Source organism: Arachis ipaensis, chromosome B8 (assembly GCF_059453495.1).
Source record: "Arachis ipaensis isolate K30076 ecotype BB chromosome B8, ASM5945349v1, whole genome shotgun sequence".
Lineage (NCBI taxonomy): Eukaryota > Viridiplantae > Streptophyta > Magnoliopsida > Fabales > Fabaceae > Arachis > Arachis ipaensis.
In genome coordinates this window covers 12,682,882-12,703,533 of record NC_142443.1, presented here as the reverse complement: position 1 = coordinate 12,703,533, position 20,652 = coordinate 12,682,882, and the positions used below count along the sequence as shown (strand labels likewise).

General features: G+C 32.7%; 2 protein-coding genes across 2 annotated transcripts; both read right to left on the bottom strand.

Moving 5' to 3' along the window:
- Positions 1–937: 937 nt before the first annotated feature.
- On the bottom strand, positions 938–4,835 carry LOC107613538 (DNAJ heat shock family protein). The gene is made up of 3 exons (XM_016315579.3): positions 4,428–4,835; positions 3,889–4,331; positions 938–1,539 (listed from the first exon to the last, which is right to left on the bottom strand). Exons 1-3 carry the CDS (start codon positions 4,590–4,592, stop codon positions 1,101–1,103), a joined length of 1,047 nt encoding a protein of 348 aa, XP_016171065.1. The 5' UTR covers positions 4,593–4,835; the 3' UTR covers positions 938–1,100.
- Positions 4,836–5,899: 1,064 nt separating this feature from the next.
- Positions 5,900–6,530, bottom strand: LOC107612231 (taximin). Its single transcript, XM_016314037.3, has 2 exons — positions 6,303–6,530; positions 5,900–6,183 (listed from the first exon to the last, which is right to left on the bottom strand). The coding sequence occupies exons 1-2, from the start codon at positions 6,419–6,421 to the stop codon at positions 6,060–6,062; spliced, it is 243 nt and encodes an 80-aa protein (XP_016169523.1). The 5' UTR covers positions 6,422–6,530; the 3' UTR covers positions 5,900–6,059.
- Positions 6,531–20,652: the final 14,122 nt, after the last annotated feature.

Below are 20,652 nucleotides of genomic sequence, written 5' to 3'. Positions count from 1 at the left end.
ATTATATTCAATTGAATTTTGATTAAACTTCAGTTAAACTTACTAGACCAAAAAAAAAAAATACTTGTTAAACTTTTAAACATTTAAACCTCTAATTCTAATTCTACCGGTTCGATAATTGATTTTCAGAACCTTAAAAAATAGATTGTGAATATATATCTTCTTAAATGTTCAATTCTTTTTCTTTTGAAACAAAAGTTGATATAAGCTAAAGAAAGGATTAAACTTAGGTTTAGTTTGGTAAAACTTTTATTTTTCTAAAAGAAAATTATGAAAACTAATTTTTAAAAGTTAATAACATCTATTTGCTAAATTAAATTAAAAATAACCTTTAATAAGCATAAACAATAAGTGCGTTTGCTAAAATAATTTTTAAAATTTTTAAACTACTATAATAGACATTAGATGCTTTTAAATTTAAAAATACTATAATAACTTCTAAAATTTAAATATTAATTAATGTATGAAATTATATCAGACCTTTTAATTTTAATAAAAACAAACCAACTTTAAAACATCCTCTTTAAGTACTTTCAAAAACACCTCTAACTCTTAAAAACGATAAACACACATACATAAATTTTTTGATTTGCCAAATACAAAATAAAGTGTTTGTGCTTTTAAAAAACAAACACCTCTTTAAAAAATTTACCAAATCAAACTTTAGTTTTTTTTTTTTTTTTGTGCAAAAACCCAAAATATAATTAGTTAATGGTGTAAATGAATTTTATTTGATGTTTTGTTATACTTACAGTGCAATAAAATTAAACTAACTAAATCTTCCTGCACAAATGTGGTTAATGTTCAACTGTTGATCCAAATTTGGAAGGAAAACGTTTTCTAAGTTGCTGCCACATCAACTGCTAGTTGCTAGTTATAATAGAAAGCTATTCTTTTCAGCAGTTAATAAGCAATCATACAGGAAGAGGATAGCATCTAACCAAAAATTTCAATCACTATACTATGTTCCAAATTCCAGAATACATATATGATGATAACCAACCAAACCAAATTATTTCCATTTGCCTCCTCTCAAGATTGTTGTAACTAATGTACATTTTCATAAACTAAAGCCGCTGGACTGCCAAGTACTCAATGTTTCAACCAGCCAGGAGTTTCTTGATTCCAGATTTCTGGTCGGCGCTGAGCCGACTTGGGAACTTGATGTTGAATTTGATCCTCAAGTTTCCTTTCTTTGACGGATCCTTTGGAAGCGGCATCCCTTCCCTTGGGACGACCTCCTCATAATCTGGATGGATGACACTGTTGATGGGTATTGTTAAGTTTCTACCATCCAACGTCGTAAGGTTTACCATGTATCCGGTTAGAGCCTCCACAAGAGAAATCTTCTGAGTTGTGATCAGATCATTTCCTTCACGGGTGAAGACGCTGTGTGGTTTCTCATCGATAATGAAAACAAGGTCTGCAGGCGTTACATTTGGTTGTTCGTTTCCTTTCTCCGGGAAGGTGATCTTTGTTCCCTTCTTCCAACCAGGCTTGACATTAATTGTCAAGATCTCCTCCACTGGCATGGTTTTGCTGCACTCACAAGGAAAGCAAAAAAAAAGTCATCAGTAATCAACTCAAGTCAGAAGAAATAAGATTATGAAAATTGACTCGGAACAAAAAGGGAAAGACAAAGTATAATATTTCATAAGATGCTCCAATATTTTCAGTAGGTAAAATAATAACTAAACATCACAGTCACATATCCATCAAAGCAATATGCCATACCAGTTAGATTGGGAGGAGATTTGGAAGATCATATGTGCAATATACAAGATCAAGTCAAATGAAAAACATTGTTACAACAGATAGTGCCTCGAAAACTATGAAGCATGGATACTAAAACAAACAATGATATAGACACAACACGGGGAACACACACATACGAGTGTCAATGGAGTGCCCTGTCCAAAATATGTCGAACACATAGACACAGCAACTCAAGGAAGTGTTTGTGCTACATGGTTTAAAAATATATCCCACAAAATCTGGTTCTTAAGAGTATAGGTAATGAATATAGAAATTGTAATGCACCATGAACTTAATAAAGCTTTAAACAAGTATAACATTAGATGATAGCATGTTTGGTAGTTTCAATTCCAACAAAAACTATATATGTAATTATGTCATATTCAATCGGAATTGAACTCCAGCACATCTTGCAAGTTCTAGATTATAAACTACTAATAACTAGAGCTCATGCATTTCCACAAGAAGAGATCATATTTTCACAACCAGGTAAGCTATCTAAATTTACCATACGACGGTTAAACTACATGCAATTATACAAACCAATGTAGAAAATCTATAACGCCAAGAAGACTTCAATAGTCCTAGTATGATAGCTACTGCAACCCAGAAAACAATACAAATACTATATGCAGAAACCACCAACTTAGCTCCAAGTCAAATGTTCAAAGTTAAAAAAGGGGCAGCCTGGTGCACACGCACATGCATCCTGCACTACACAGGATCTGGGAAAGAGCTGCAGAAGAAGGGTGTAATGTAGGCTGCCTAAAGCCCTAACCTAATAAATGCAGCAGTTGCTTATTCCACAGCTTAACAGGGAATAATGTACTGTTATTGTGGCACATTTAAATAATTACTAGAACCTTCATTATCTTTTCTTCTCTATATTTTTTTTTTCCGATTAAAAATATGATCCAGTTTCTTGAAGTCTTCAACACCGGTGGTTGCTCAACATAAACCTCTTGAATAAAACCATTTAGAAAAGCACTTTACATCAAGTGCTCGTTTATCAAGCATCCTAGAAACTTGATGATATAGTGGAAATCTCTAGCATCCTAGAAACTTGATGATATAGTGGAGATCTCTGACACCTTGGTAGGGGTGGAAATGGACCGAGCCAAGCCGAGCTTTAACTTTGACAAGCCTGGTCCATGTAAATAGATGGCTCAAGCCTAGGCCTATTACCTCTCATAGGCTTTATTTCAAGCTCGAGCCCAGCCTGTTTAAAGCCCAACAAGCCCACGAGCCTTTTGAAAAGCTTGTTTCGTGAATTATAACTCAAAACAATAAACTTAGAAATTCTAAATTGATATTAAATGCATTCCAAAATTTATAATTCATAATTTGTAAAGCATAATTCATTTATATATCAATCGTTTTAGTCATATATCATAACTATACTTACAATCCATCAACTTTTTCTTTGAACAAAAAGGCTACAATTGGTGAGGAGAACTGGATGCATGCGAAGAGTTTATTTCTAATCTTATGCAGAGTGAATTTGAAATGTCTATGATGGGAGAACTCAACTTGGTAAATTTGATGCTAAGGCTAATGAAGGAATCCTTTTAGGTTATTCATTACCTAGCAAAGTACTTTATTTAACAAAGAAAGAAATGGCACATAGCAACATACACAAGACAGATTCTAGATCAATATAAGCTAGAAATAGTGTTGGGCATATTATATCCCACGTTCCTAAGTCATCAAACCAAAACACATGAAAGCCATAAAAACCACACCTGAGAAAACAAAAAGCCAAACAAAGGGACAAATAAATAATGAAGAGTACACAGTTCAGCACTTAAAAAAGAGTATCCACACAACAGATCCAACCGGAAGAATTAGTTGAATTGTATATTGTACACAAATTACTTGGTACATATCAGATACAAACAGCAGCCATAAGAGCATCTTGTTAATGAATAAATTAACCAAACAAGGAGCCAGAAAAAGCAAGTCATGCTATAAGGCCAATTAGTTTCTAATCAAAAGTAAAAACCCAACAACGAACTCAATTACTTGTGTCTACTATCGAGTACTATCATAAGAAAGTAGTAACCAAGCAAACAACTAGCACCAAATGTAGCATTATTAGAATGAAAGCTACTAGATGCAAGATCAAAAACTCACCCACTAGCATCAATAATTTCCCTGGAGATCTTCATCTTCTTAGTGGTGCCTTTATATATGTCCTCAAGGGTGCAGGGAAGCCTGTTCTCAATAGGGGGAGCCTTGCGTGGACCACCTTGACTCATGTGCACCCCTGCTCCACCACCTCCTTCACCAAAAGATGCAAACATGTCATCACCAAACATCCCATTAGGGAACCTTGATCTCATGCCACCGCCACTGCTCCTTCCCATGCCACCAAAGGGGCTTGAAAACCCAAAAAACTCAGCAAAAATGTCATCGGCGTTTCGAGGATTGAACCGAAACGACCCCGGCATGTCACCGGTGGAAAAGAAGGTGGATCCACCGCCACCAGAACCAGCATCAGGTGGTGGAACCTGACCCTTCAAACCTTCTTCCCCATATTGGTCATAGATTGCTCTCTTCTGAGGATCACTCAGCACCTACCCAGATGAAAAAAAATCATTTGGGGTTGATTGAATACAGAAAAAATTGAGATTTTGAAATACCCATTGATAAAGAAATAAACTAAAGCTTACATCATATGCTTCGGAGATTTGCTTGAACTTGGCTTCAGCTTCTTTTTTGTTGTTGGGGTTCTTGTCGGGGTGCCATTTCATGGCGAGCTTTCTGTAAGCTTTCTTGAGGTCATCTTCGGTGGCATTTCTATCAACCTGCAAGACCTTGTAATAGTCCACGCCCATGTTCGGTGGCGGTTGATGTTCTTCTCTCTTTCTCCTCTTCGATTTGTCTTCCTCTTTCTTTCTTTCTTTCTTTCTTCTTCCTCTGTTTTTCCTGCGGTAGGGGGATTCAGAGCACTTGGTTTCCGCGTGGGTTTATGGGTATGGTGGCATTTCAGGGAGGTGTTCGAAGTATGGTTCGATTGTTTGAGAATGCTGTGGAATGTTCTAGAAATCTGAAATCCACAAGTTTTACTGTTCAATTTTAATTATTTTCATTTGTTAGTTAATTATTGAAGAATTTTCACAAAATCAATTTTGATGTTTTTTTTACGGTGGAAACTTAGGTGCTAATTTGACTGATTTGACTAAACTTTAGAGAATCATTAAATAATTTGACTGATTTGACTAAACTTTTATTTAACAGTTCTCAACTATCAACTTCACATGAAATCGACTTCACCTGAATTTTCACCTTCTTTTTTACACAGTTGTAGATATTAAATCGAAGTCAAATGTATATTATTACTTTATTACGAGTCTTACCGTTGTAGATAAAAGGAAGCTCCTTGTATGGTCTAGACTATAATCTTTTTTTTTAACGGAATTAAATTTTAAAGTTGTTCTTAATTTTTAAATAGCCTTTTTTAAATTTTTAATATTTTAAAATTATTTTAATATTATCTTTTAATAAAGTTAACAATAACATAATATTAAGATAATTTTAAAATATTAGATCTGTAAATAAGACAAAAATATTAAAAATAAAAATAATATTATTTTTAAAAAAATTATCAAATTAATTAAAATAATAATAAATTTTAATAAAAAAATATGATACATATACGTTAAAATATAAATGATATTTTTTATTTTTAATATACCAATTTTTTTAATATTTAATTAAATTTTATTTTATTTTTAATTTTAAAATAAATTTTATTTTTATTTTTTAATAATATCAATTTTTTATAATATATAATTATTTAATTATTTTTAATTATATTTAAATAAATTACTCTTATTTATATCAATTAATTTATTCTAAATAAATTTATTTTTTAATTTTATTCTTAATCACACTATTTTTATTTTAAATAAATTTATTTTTGATTAAAAATAAAATTTAATTTTAATTTTAATTTTCTATACATAATCAAAATGTGCTAAACGTTTATGCTAACGGTAGATATTGTAATAATTTTGAACAAGCACTTGAACGTCACAGAAAAATGAGCATTTTGAGAGAGAAGAGGAGACGGAGAGCGGTCATGCATTATAAAAAGATCAAAGAAAAGAAAAAGAATGATATCAAATATGAAGCAGGAAAGTCTGAAACTGCCTTCTATTACAAAACAATAAAGAATCCAATGATGAAAAGGATCAAAGTTTTAGTAATGACTACAAAGTAATGAGCCTAAGTAATTAACAATAAGGAATTTGGTCAATGAATGAAGCATCAAAGAATGACTAGGAACAACTAAACTACCACTAACAAGGAATTTGGTGAATGAACCACCTAATAATTCGAACCGGAAGCTTCACAAGACTCACTGCCAAATTGGCCAATCCGGTGCAGCAGATGCAGCATGGGCACAAACAACTCAGTATTGTTCTGCATTACATACATTCCAATCAAGAAAAACAAATTAAATAAAAACGACACATGTTTTCTGTGTTTAATTTAATTAAATTTAATTGAATAATGAATATAAAACAGAGATATTTACATACCCAAGAACCCAGATAATCGCACCAAGAACAGACAAAACCAAGGCCAATAGAGCAAAGGGTAATCCGATCAAGAAACCCAATGGCCTGCATTGGCATCCATCTTCATCGTAATCTCCCATCTTAATTGGATTATGTGAATAAGAAGAAGAATCAGAGAAGTGGAAATTGACTTTATATAAGGCACAAAGCGTGTTGTGTTGAATTTTTTTGGTGCACCAAAACGGGTTGATTTTTTCTAAACAAGAAGCATGATATATAATAGGCAATACCATGACGCAGACACCGCCTATATATATAAACAATTTAATTGTTGTCTAGGGAAAACATGACTGAAATGCCCTCATTCCCAAATCTTATATATTTATCTTATTATATACCTTAAATCATATCTAATCCAATTTATGGGAAAAGATTGAAGGCTAACGATTTTAATTTATATTGATTTATATACCTTAAATTAATTTTTCATCCCATGAAATATAAAAGCCTTTCACCGTTTTGATAAAATATAACTAATTATTGGTTAAAGGAAAAATTGATTCTCTCGGCAGGTGGAAATATAATGGAAGGAGATTTTTTTTTTACGATATTTTTTTTTTTTGGTAATAATACGGGGCACTAGCCCAAAAGCAAAAGACTACACAAAAACAATACGAGAGATAGATACTCCCGTTAAATCATCAATAAGCAAGGTCTGAAGACCTAAAGGAGGCAAGTTTATAAAACTGTAACCTGGTGATTGACTCTGAAATCTGAATACTTCTAGCTAGTCAGTTTGCACACCTATTTGCCTCCCTATAAACATGTCTAAATATAATTCGGCAAGTTAAAAACTAATTTATCGCGATATTGAACTTCATTTAAAGACTTGCTTCTGGCTAATGGATTGCTGTATGTACAAGATGAGATTCAATTTGTTATTAATAATACTAAAGAGATAATATCTTAAAATTATTTTATTTAGTTTAATATTTATAATTATAAATTTATTATATTTAAATATTTAATTATTTTAACGGTAACTAAAAATTATAAAATAAAATAAGGCATAATTAATAAAGAAATATAAAATAAAATAATTTTAGACTTTTTTAAATTAATTTTTTATTTTTTAAATTTTTTTTTGTAATTTTCGCTATACGGTGACAGAAAATTTTGACCGTAAAAACAAAATATATATAACATAATAATAATTTTTATAATAAAATTATTATGTGTATGTAAAACCAGTTATTAAATTATCTATTAACTATTATATATTTGTGTATAAATATATATATTGTTTAACACATTTTAATGTATATTTTGTATTTTAATATATATTCTATACTGTTAGTTCTTTTATATATATATATTAATTTCAAAATATCTAATTTACAAATTAAAACACAAAAATAATAATTAAATAATTTTTTAAATTTTATATTTTAAAAAAATTGAGTAATATTTTTTTAACAATACAATTAAAATATTTCTTTTTTTATATATATCATTAAACAATTATTTAAAAATTTATTTTTTATACCATTAAAATTTAAAAATCAACTCTTGTTGATATTTATAATTAAAAAAATTCTTTCAATTAATATAGTTGGTACAAAAAAAATTAAAATTAATTTTTTTAAAAAAATAAATAATATTTTTTTGAGTTAATTTAAAAGAATATTAATTTTATTTAAATTAAAAATTAATTATTTTAATAAATATCTAATATAAAATGTTTAAATTAACTATTAAATATTAAAAATTACCATAGTATGTGCCTATGTGGTGATAACTTTCTGTTCTATCATTCTCGAATTTGATGAGTTTAATAATAATAATTTTAAAATTTAGATTCTCTAAATTTTAAATTTTATTATAGAGAATAAAATATAATTTTTTATTATTTATTTCATAAATAGAATTAAAAAAATATAAAAAAATTATTTAAAAATAAAAATATTTTATTTTATTTTTAAAATAAAAATTTAAAATTTAAAAAATCCAAATTCTTAATTTTGATAGTAATCATAGTATGTTGTTGGTGGAGGTTAATATTGGTAATTCGCAATGCAATTTCCTCCTATGTTTCTCTTAATGGAACTCGTTGTTAGTTGGCTACCGTCTGCTGACATTGACTGGCTTCATTCTTAATGAGTTAGTACTTAGTACATTCACATTCACGCGTTTCCACAATAATCATTTCGATTTCCTCATTTGCGCATGTCTCTCTTGACGGTGAAATGGTGGGTTAATACTTAACAGTGAAATTAATTTCTAATGATGATTTTTTTAATTTATATTTAAAAGATTTTATTAATTAAATTAATTATTTAAAAATTATAAATTAATTATTTTTATTTTTTAATCATTAAACCAACGCTTTTTATTAGTAATTGATAATATAAAATATTAATTTACATACATAATATCTAGTATATTTAATTACTATCCGTTAACATTTTATATTATCAATTATTATTATAAACTATTAATTGAATAACCAAATAACAAAAATAATTAATTTATAATATTTAAAAAATTAATTTAATTGATAAAAATTTTTTAAAAATAATTTAAAAAATACTCATCTATTTGATTATTAATCCGTAAAGTGAATATATTTGACTTAAACACCACCACTAATATCATCATAAACTATGTATATTAAAAGATTTAGATATTTGTTAGGATTATTGTTAGTATAAATCTTTAGTTTTTTCTAATAAATAAGATAAAATATATTTTTTCTTAAAATTTATTAAAATATTTTAAAAATATTCATAAATTTTATTTTATTTTAGTCTTGTCTAAAAAAAATTTATTTGCATAAATAATTTTTTTAAATTAGGACTAATCAAATTATAATATATAATAAATATATTTGATTTGTTTGTATTAAAGATTATTCTTATAAAATTATACCTGTATTTGATTATATTTTTTTTAAAAATTAGTCGTTAGAAGTAAATTTGATGTAAATAAAAAATTTTTAAGATAAAATTAAAATACTTAAAAATATTTTAAAAATTTTTATCGAACTTAAAAAAAACTTTACCCTAATAAATATATTCAAAAACTTATATTTTGAAGTTTTTTCATAAAAAATTATCAATTAAGCAGTAACCTTAACAATAACAACAAACTCCTATACTAAACTATCACCACGTAGCAATCAATGTGTATCATTACTAGTCAAAGCAGGTTTTAATGGCATGTGATGTCATCTACACATTCTCCTCACTTGATCAGGTCATTTCCCTATAGCCTTGTTTTCATGTTTCTTTTTTGGTGAGTGGTCTTACTTTCATGTATGTTTAGTCGAACTCCAAAATCTTTGTTTTTAGTGGTGAGCGGAATGTATTACCTCTAGACGGCAAAGAGAGACAAATATCATGTGAGCTACAGTTCATTGGTAAAAATAAATGTATTATGTTATGTCTACCATAGTAAACTCGTTGATTTGTATTTGGTCATCACCTCCTCCATTTTTTATTTTCAACAAGTAAAAAATGGGCTCACCCGACGATGATTTTCAATTTCCAATACGTAAATCATGGTCCAAGCCCACATATATGAGAACCAAAATTAGTTGTTTTTGGTAACCACTCCTAACCCAAAGAAAGTTCTATAACTTTAAGGTGTAGTGGCTAAGTGAGGAAGAGTGGGGTTCTGAGGTTTTTATGTTTGGGCTCTGGCCCTTGACCTGCTCGCAGGCCCCAACCATATATACTTTTACCCAAGACCAAAAATTTTTAAATTTTCAAAAGAATATATAATGAAAGGTGATTTCTTCCAAATCTAAAGTAATTGTAAGGGTTATTTACCCTTGATTAAGTGTCACTATCACAGTCATTGATCAACACAAACATTCAAACGTTCATTAATTGATGAGTTTAAATAGTCAAACTTTTTAGTATTTTCATAATGAACCTATAACATAAATATACTATATTGTATTGTATGAATAGTTATTGTATATAGATATTGTATAATATATAGGAGGACATTTGCAATTATAATTTCTAATCTCTAAATTGATTTCTAAAAAAAAAAAAAAACTCTCCATATGTTTCTCAAGTTCAACATGCATCTCTGAGAAAAGGAACACGTATAGCCTCCACTGACCCAACCCTCTTTCGTTTTTTAGCCTTCGTTGTATGTTATACAACACATTATTCAACCCCAGGTTCATTTAACAAGCATTAATTCCTTCGAGTTACAGGAGTCATTACTAGAGCTCCGTTTCCCTCGACTAGGTTCCGACGTCGACTTAGGCACATACCCAACCATTTTCTGTTTTTATTCTTCACTTCAACCACAGGTTCATTCTGTTATTTGTAGTTACAGGAGCCATTACTAGAACTCTGTTTCCATCGGCTAGGTACCGGCGTCGACTTAGGTGAGGCCGAAGGCTGACTTTTGTGTGACTCCGGTTGTGAATTTTGTGAACCTAGTAGATTAACCTCTGCTCATGAACAAACTATTGCAGGTGGAAGGCGGTTTACCATCCCCATTTTTCAGCCGGCTTCGAATCACGTGCGGGTGTTTAATTAAGGTTGTCTCTCTCTCTACAAGTTTAGTTTTTTACTCATTGGAGCTCAAGCTTTGGTTGTCATCAAGGTATCTCCGATTCAAATTTTTTTATTAATTGAGGTTAGTTTAATTTTAATGGAGGTCTCTGTCTTTTCAACATTTCTCTTTTTATGGTGTTGGGTTGATGTTCTGGAATTAGAATTTTAAGTCACATTTGCCAGTTGTATTCTGTGGCTAGGTTTAGAGCATTGAAATTAAAATGTTATACTAGACTCTTAAACGTTATACTGATTCTGATAATGATTTGGGTGATGATTTCGATTATGAACTGAACGCACACGATGATGTTGAAGATGATGATGTTGATTCGTTGGATTTTACTAGAAAGAGTAAACAAGATTGTGGTGTAAAAAGAATAGCAGATTTAATGGTAGAGGATATTTGGAACCTGGAGTTTAGGACAGAGGATGAAACTTGCCAATTTTATAACGCTTATGCTTGTTGGCATGGCTTTGTAATGAGGAAGGATAACGTTGTGAAGGATAAGGAAGGTAAAATCATTTGCAGGCAACTTGTTTGCAATAAAGAGGGCTGGAGGAATATGAGGTATCTTGATTTGGATAATAGATCAAGGGTGGCAAGGTCACTCATGCGAACCAAGTGTCCAGCTCAGCTTAAGGTCAAGGTTGACTACGGCTGTGGTAAATGGAAGGTATCATGTTTTGTGGAATCTCACAACCACGATTTGACGCCCTCCAATTTGCGCATCTCGTTCCAGCCAATCATCGTCTCACTGTTACTGATAAAGTCCAAGTGAAAAATCTTCATAATTTGGTGTTAAAACGTGCCATATTATGGGATATATTGTATTCCAGAAGGGTGGATATTGTCATACTAGCTTCACACGCAAAGATTTGTACAACCATATTGATCGTTATCGTAGATCAAAATTAAAAAATGGGGATGCCAATACAGCAATAAACTATTTGATTGGAAAGTCAAACAATGATCTGCTGTTCTTTGGGAAGTATACGTTCACTAGTGACCATAGACTTGAGCATATATTTTGGGCAGACGGGCAACCAATTGTCGACTATCACTGCTTTGGAGATATTATTGCCTTTGATTCAACGTACAAGAAGAATAAATACAACAAACCTTTGGTTATTTTCTCCGGATGCAATCATCATGGGTAGACTGTTATTTTCGGCTTTGGTCTACTATCGAACGAAACGACAGATACGTATAAGTGGTTGTTGGAAACATTTGTTGAAGCAATGGGTGGGAAACATCCTAAAGCAGTTATAACCGATGGAGACCTTGCCATGCGAGATGCAATCAAGAATGTTCTTCCTGATACGACCCATCGGTTATGCGGGTGGCATCTTCAGAGAAATGCACGTGAAAATATAAAGAATCCTAATTTCCGGGATTTTTACTGTGTTGGAGGATAACCCAACTTAACCTTTATATAGTCAGGCCTGCAATAACCCACACATTCATTGAATATTACTAGATCATAATGAAAAATAAACGTTGTGAAGTTTGGTGATGTACTAGATTAATGAAGACACTAGTCGGGTGTCAATTATCTATTGTGGTGGCTAGATGATTACTGTTAGGGGAGTCCAATAGAAATCTGTAATTTTTTTTAATTTTTATGCTTGAGACTTTTACAGACTTGCCAACCATTGAATTATAACATGATTGCAATGTTACGCTTCCATGTTAGGAGATTGAAATTTATTATTCCTGAAATTTGGACAAGTTACTCCAAGATAATAGCAATTTTATGCTATTTAAATTATGGACAAACTAGTATAACTAACCCACAAGTCACAATCATAGACCATATCATGTACATGGATCTATATGTAGAACAAGAACACGTCAGTATATACATAATCAAATTCCAATACTGAGTTTTTGTCAATGAAAGTTTATTTCAGGAAACTGCAACACCAGTTTTTTTTATCTTTTCTTTTCTCTCAATTTTGCATTTACATTATAGAAGAAAAAATCACAGACTTTCATAGATAACTAATTTGCCTCGAACTATCTCCAAACAAAGAATCATCAATGATCTTTCGTCATCCTGCACCAATTTAATAACAAAGTCATACTGTAATCTTCGATAAACAGAACAAACATGAAAGTTAATGTTAAGTTATTAAACCTTTTAGAGGTGCTTGTGATTCTGGTTTTCTTCTTTTCATCCGTCTTTGATGACGAAACCTCCTTCTCTCTTGCAGCTGCTTCTATCTTCATTTTCTTCAACTCTACTTCCATGGCTTCTATCAGTCCATCACCTTTCATTGCAAGCATCTGAAATAAACAACATCTAAAATCTTTAGTTCAATATCAGAAGGATGCTTATGTGACAAGGCATTAATTAATGGCTATCAACACTACCTTAATTTCTTCATCTTTGGCTTGCAAGTTACTGTCTTCAACTTCACAAGACTTCCTCAGATTCACGACTTCTTTTTGAAACTTATCATACAAAAAACCTGAGACCACTTCTTCAATGCCAAAATCATTTGAATTACTTGCGTTACTTGATAATTGCTTTAAGCCCTTGACACAACAGTTAATGCTTTTTCTCTTCTCTAGGTTTACTATTCTTTCCTCTAGATCTGTCATCATGTTCTCCAATTCTTTTTTTCTCAAATATTCTTCATCATCATTCGGCTTGTTGTCACCCAATGCCCTTGTTTGCTCCACGCCTCTGAGTCTTACAATGTGGTCATCAACCCACATAAAGAATTTGTAATGTGGTTGTTTCACCTAAATCGAATTGAACACAATGAATATATGTTGGTACAAAACACTCCCATTCAATCTAATATACATATATCACTGTAATTAATCCCTAAACTCAAATTCTTAAAAATCCTTTCTAATTTTTAAACTAGTTTTGATATTAGATCAGGTTCGATGTCAAATCATTTCAAAATTAATTTATTTATCTAATTAGATTTATTTCCAATAAATAAAATTTTTTCCAACCTCAATTATTTTTCAAAATTAACCAGCTCCAATATTAAGTCATCTACAAGATCAACCCAATTCAACATCAAACTGCTTACGAAATCAAATCATTTTGCATATCCAATTCTCAGAAAATTTTCAACATTGCAAAATCACATCCACAACAACTTGACCCAGGAAAAATCAACAAAATCCAGAGTTTAAACCTCCAATCTAATAAATCATAATTTAACCCAATTTTAGCTTAAACTTAGTATGCATACATGAAGAATTGCGATCTTACCTTTAATAATGGGCATCCAAAACATAGTCTATTCGGGTTATTTGTCTTTGACATGTAAAAGATGGCATATTTTCTGCAGAAGCATCTTGGAGACACACCATCTTTCACATTCTCAGGTTGCAGCGAATTTAGGGTTGCATATCCAACTTTGAGTTTGTGTTGTCCGCCGTCTCCACCTCTGCTTCGTCTCGTGCTTGAGGAGCATGTATCACTGGCCATCAATCTAACTAACACCAACATAAACAACTATGATCAACTACTGAATTCGAAATTAAACTAGTCTTCTTCCACGAACAGTGATTATAGAAAGTGAGTAATAGAACAAATAACGCAAAATTGGAAGTGAAATTTAAAAAAAATACAAACGCATGAGCTAGAAGAATAAGCAGTAGGCCTTACAAGGATATTTGGAGAGGGTTTTACAGTCGGGTGGCCGGATCCTAGCCGGAGAGGGAATAAGTTAGGGTATTCAAGGGAATCGAAAAAACTTAACCCTGCCGGTGAGGCACCGAATAAAAAATACAAATGCATGAGTTAGAAGAAAAAGCAGTAGGCAAGGTCTTCAAGAGATTCGGAGAAGAGGAACCCTGCCGGTGAGTCACCGAAGAATACTAACGCATGAGGTAGAAGAAGAAGCAATGGGCCTTCCAAGGAGGGTTTTGCTTGGACGAATTCACCCCTAATTTTTTAATTTTGAAACATTTGGTAAAAAAATAACTATTTGCACATTCTACCATTCATATTGGAGTACATATACGTTAGGTGGTATAATGTAAATAAAATAGAATACAATGCAGTGTGAAAACATTTAATGAATCAATTAATGAACTTTTAAAAATTTTACTTGATCAACAGCTGTGATAGTGACACCTAATCAAGGGTAAATAACCCTTACAATTACTTTTGGTTTGGAAGAAATTACCATAATTAAATAGATCTCTAAAAAATTTTGAGTTGGATATTTTTGTCTTCTAAAATTTTTTTTACATTGATGTTGATGTTTCTTAATTTTATAAAAGTAAGATATATAGGTTATTCTGTTGCACCTTTAAAAATTTATTTGTCCAAATAAAAATGAATCTGATTAAAATATGGACTTATATATATTTACTAACAACGAGTCTAATTAAGATATAGACTTATATGTATTACTTTTATAAAATTCAGAAACTTCAACTTAATAAAAATTTTTTGGGAACAAAAATGTCCGACGCAAAATTTCTTAGAGACCTATTTGAGTATATACTCTTTTGAATAAAACCAATCGATTCAACCAACTTAGGTTGGTCTATAGTAATTAGCTCACTAGTTTGTTTAAATAAGTGTCGTAGGTTCAATCTCACTTTGTACATGCAATAACTCATTGGGCAGCAAAAAACTTTAAACAGAACTCAGATTCACAATGAATTAATCTTTAACCTGCGGGATTAGGAATAGCGCAGAAAACAAAAAAGAAATCAATTCATTTGTGTTCCTTTTTGGCTAAGGAACTAATTAATTTTTTTCAATAAGCAATCGATCATAAAATTAATGGATAAGTAAATGTTGAAAAAACAAAAAGAAAAATTTAAAAGAGAAGATAAATATTATTTGCTGATTATTAACTTAAAATAGTTGGTTTCCGCTCTTTTTTCTATTATTGCTAGGCCGATTTCACAATAGCATTTTTTTTGTGACTAAATAGAAAAGAAAGAAAAAAATAGAGATAAAGCCAAATTAATTGGCTAGATTCATATCTAAATCTATTAGATGTTGAAACTCACTCCATGGTTGGCTCCAATTCGAGTAAATGTCCGTGCCAGAAACAGCTGTTTTAGCCATACAATCTGCAACACTATTTGCATTCCTCTGAACTAAAATAATAGAGACTCTCCAATTCCAATTCATAACTTCCTGTATATGCTTTGCCAAATCCCATTCCGGAATATCCTTACCAAGCATTCTTTGGTTTACCAAGAAAAGAGCTTCTAAGCAGTCTGTTTCACAAATAACCTCACGAAATTCACTCTCCCAAGCAAGGAGTAAACCTCTCCAAATTGCATACAATTCAGCAAAAAAGAATACTGCACACTTTGACTTTTCCAGTGCAACCTTTCAACCAACATCCATCACGATTGCGAATGATACAACCAAAACCAGCATAGCCAAAAGGAGCAAAACAACTAGCATCACAGTTCAATTTAACAGAATGAATTGGAGGTGGAACCCAATGCAAACAAAGCGAAGGAGGAGACAAAGATTGATGCATAGCAAAAATAGTGTGAAACTCCCTTACTGAACTACGAATCAAACTCACCACTTTACTAGCACTCCAAGAATTATCTATATTAAATAAGTCATGATTTCTGCTTCTCCAAATTCACCAGATGGTCGAAAAGAAAAGAAAAACATCTCCACTCCTTGCACCTCTGTAGAGCCAATCACGTAAATCCGAGTTATCTGAATACAGGCCTAAAAGGTTCCAGACCTCCTTGGCACTAGGGCACTCCCAAAGACAATGAAGAATGGATTCAGAACCATTCTGACACTGATGACAGGTGCTAGATAAAGCTAAGCCACAACCCAAATGAAACTCTGCCGTAGGAATAGCATTATGAAGACTGAGCCAAATCAAAAACTTGTACGTCTCAGGAATATGCAGTCGCCATACCCACAACCAATTATCATGCTCATTCCAATCAAACTTTCTTTTGGCTAGCCAACTGTACCCACTCCTAGTTGAGTAGAGTCTAGAAGATGCCATACCCCACGACCAACTCGAACTCTCTCCAGCATTCAAATCCGGATTATAAGCATTCAAATGCTGTTTGACATCTTCTGGAATGATAGAGAAATATCATGGAGATTCCATTGACCATCTTTCTAAACGTCTCTAATAGTTAAATCAGAATCAGATATATGTATAAAAGGGGCATCTTGAGCAATTGGGCCCTCAATACTCCAATTGCCAAACCAAAAATATTGATCAAGTGACCCAACGCACCAAGAGAAGGCATTCTTAAGAGCACCAAAAGCCTTGGAGATACTCTTCCAAACATGAGAAGCGTTACAAGGGACAGGGCCATCTAAAACTCCCTCATTCCTCAGATACTTCGCCCTCAATAGAGCAACCCAAGGCTTATCCTGACAATGAAAAGTTACCAAATCAATTTACCAAGTAAATATATATTAACACACGCAGGATCTCTAACACCCAGGCCACCAAATTTCTTTGGAGTGATCAGGGTCCTCCAATTATCAAGAGAAAGACCTCTACCATCAACTTGACCATTCCAAAGGAACTGTCTCATCATAGAAGATAATTTATTGCAAACCCAATTTGGAAAAAAAGATACCTGCATATGATAGACAGGAATGGATGCTGCAACAGAATTGATCAGGCAAAGTCTCCCTGCTTTATTTAGAAGCCTTCCTTTCCAGTTAGCTATACTTCCCCAACCTTTTCAATCACCGAATGAAAAGAAGCCCTACTGGTACGTGAATGATTAAGGTTAACTCCAAGATATCTTCCTAAGTTCAAAGCAAAACGTATTGAAGAAACACTAGTAAAAATATCTCTTCTACGAGCAGTCACATTTTTAGAACAAAAAGCTTTAGACTTTTCAAGATTCACTTTCATGCCAGATGCCTTGCAAAAAATATTAAGAGAATGCATGACCATTTGGACCTGACTCTTTGTAGCCTGATAGAAAAGTAAGAGATCATCTGCAAACATCAAATGAGAAAATTTTGGGCCACCCCTAGTGATAGAAACTGGTTTCCACACACCCTGGACCACCTTATGAGATATATAGCAAGCAAGTCTTTCCATACAAAGCACAAATAAGTAAGGAGACATTGGATCACCCTGTCTAAGCTCCCTTCTAGGAGCAAAACTATCCAATCTATTTCCATTCCACATAGTAGAAAGAGATGATGCACGAACACAATTCATAATCAAATTAACAGTGATGATAGGAAAACCAAAAGCAATGAGAGTACTCTCCAAAAACCTCCAATCCACCCTATCATAAGCTTTCTCAAGATCAATTTTAAAAGCAAGAGTACCTTTCTTGGATTTTGTGTGCTTTATAAAATTCAGAATTTCTTGGGCCATAATAATATTATCAGGAGCACCACGACCCGGAATAAAACCTCCTTGCAAAGGACTAACAATATCTGGAAGAAAAGGCTGAAGTCGATTAGTCAATACTTTGGTAATAATTTTATAAACAACATTACACAAGCTAATAGGCCTGAAATCCTTCATAAAGGTAGGGTTATCAATTTTAGGAATAAGCACAATTAGAGTTTCCATGATGCTAGGATTTAAGTACTCTCCCAAGAAAGCGCTCCGGACAATATTCCAAATCTCAGTGCCTACTATCTCCCAATATTCTTTAAAAAAATAAGCTTGAAAGCCATCTGGACCAAGAGCCTTAAAAGGGCTCATACCGAATACTGCTGACTTGACTTCCGCAAAAGAGACAGGGTCAATTAACCTACCACAAGCCTCGGTGCTTAGAGTGGGCATCGGAACATCCCCTAAACAATCAACCTCAATCTCTTCCGTTGTACCAAAGAGTTTCTTGTAAAAAGAGAGGGCTTCTTCTTGGAGAATATCTGGATCAGTAGACCAAGACCCATCTCTAACATATAATCCATGTACTCTATTATGGTTTCTACGCACCAAAGTCTGAAGATGAAAGAATTTAGTGTTTCTATCCCATACTTGACCCACTGCTCCCTAGATTTCTGGTACCAAAAAAGTTTCTCTTGCAATAAAAGCCTATTGTAATCTTTTCTCAGTTCAGCTTCTTTAATTCTCAGAGATAACACATCGGTAACCTCCAAACGCCGTTGAATCTGATCAATCTGATATTCCAGCTTACTTTTTCGCACAAAAATATTTCCAAAAATTTTTGAGTTGAAGTCCAAAGAAGCTTGTTGAACCATCTTAAGCCTTTAGTAACACCTCCAAACTCTTGATTCCAAGCCTTACTAATAACATGTTTATAAGAAGGATGTGTTGTCCACGCAGCTTGGAACCTAAAAGGACGAAAACCTTTCACTCTAAGGCCACCATGACAACGAACTAAAATAGGACAATGATCAGAATGAATCCTGCTAAGAATTTCAGAATAACCCTCAGAAAATATTGTCATCCACGCCTCATTAACTAGAGCTCTATCCAACTTTTTAGCCAAGTTCTTGCCAGCCTGAACTGCTCTATACCAAGTATATCTCCTACCAGTCACTTTAAGATAAAAGAGCTCACAATCATCTAGAGTAGCAACTAATAGACTAGCTCTGTGAGAAGAAAAATAAGCACCTGTACTCTCGTTTGGCGCCACAATCTCATTAAAATCACCAACGGCCATCCACGGTCCATTATGGCCTGAATTAATAGAATGCAAATGATCCCAAAACATACTTCTTTTTTCGAATTGAGGACTCCCATACACTGCACTACAAAGCCAAACTAAGTTACCCACACTCACTTTTATTGTGATACATTGGTCAATTTGGTCAATAACCACACAAGAAGAATTAGCAATAGAAGATAGAAACCAAATGCCACCCATGTGTCCTACTGCTTCCTCAATACCAACACAATGAAAACCCAACTTATCCCAAAAATTCTTTAAATTATTAAACATGGTATGAGTCTCAAAGAGAAAGAATAAAGATGGTTTATATATTCTCACCAAATTTTTACAATGCACACGGGCCATCTTGTTAGACGCACCCCTCACATTCTAGGCTATGATATTGAAACTATCCATAAAAAACAGTAAAAAGGGAGCTCCAATAACAAACCCGAGACTCAACATGATGTCCCTGTCTTCAACGATCCCGCCTTTAATGGACTCTCAAGTTGCAGCACAATTTTCTCCGTCGAAACTTGCGCCACACCCGCCGTTGATGCTCCATCCTTATCTACTGGTGAATTCTGCAAAGAGTTTGGGTGAGGACGCTTTCTCACAGTGCCATTTGTTGTCTCACCTTGCTGCTGATGGTGAACATTGTGCCGGGTCTTCGAAGAAGCCACATTAACCAGTTTTACAATATTGATGCCCCTGCTTAATTTTACTTTGGATCCAGTAGCATGTGTTGTACGTTGGTGATTAAGCCTTGTCCAAGTATTGGTAGCCTTGTTAGGAGTCTTCTTTGCTTTTGGTTGGATCTGATGGGTGCTAGGAGAAGGCTTTTGACCCATTTTATACTTTTCTTTCCTAATCACTTGAGTCCACCCTTCCAAATCCTCATGTTGTGCATGGTCTACATGAACAGCATGCAAATCACTCTCCACCAAATTTGGGACAGCAACATTTACAGTCTCATCTCCAAGATTCTTGCCAAAATTAAAACTTGCCTTTTCCACATGCACTGGATTTTTTGAATTTGAACTTTCTGGCTACTTTGCTACATCACCGACCACTTTGGCATTAGTTCCTCCTCCCGCATTGCTGTCAGTCTTGCACACCTTCATATCATGACCAAATTTGAGACAGGAGCCACAAATAAGGTGAAGACTTTCATATTCAACCTCATATTCAACACCTTCAACAAGAATCT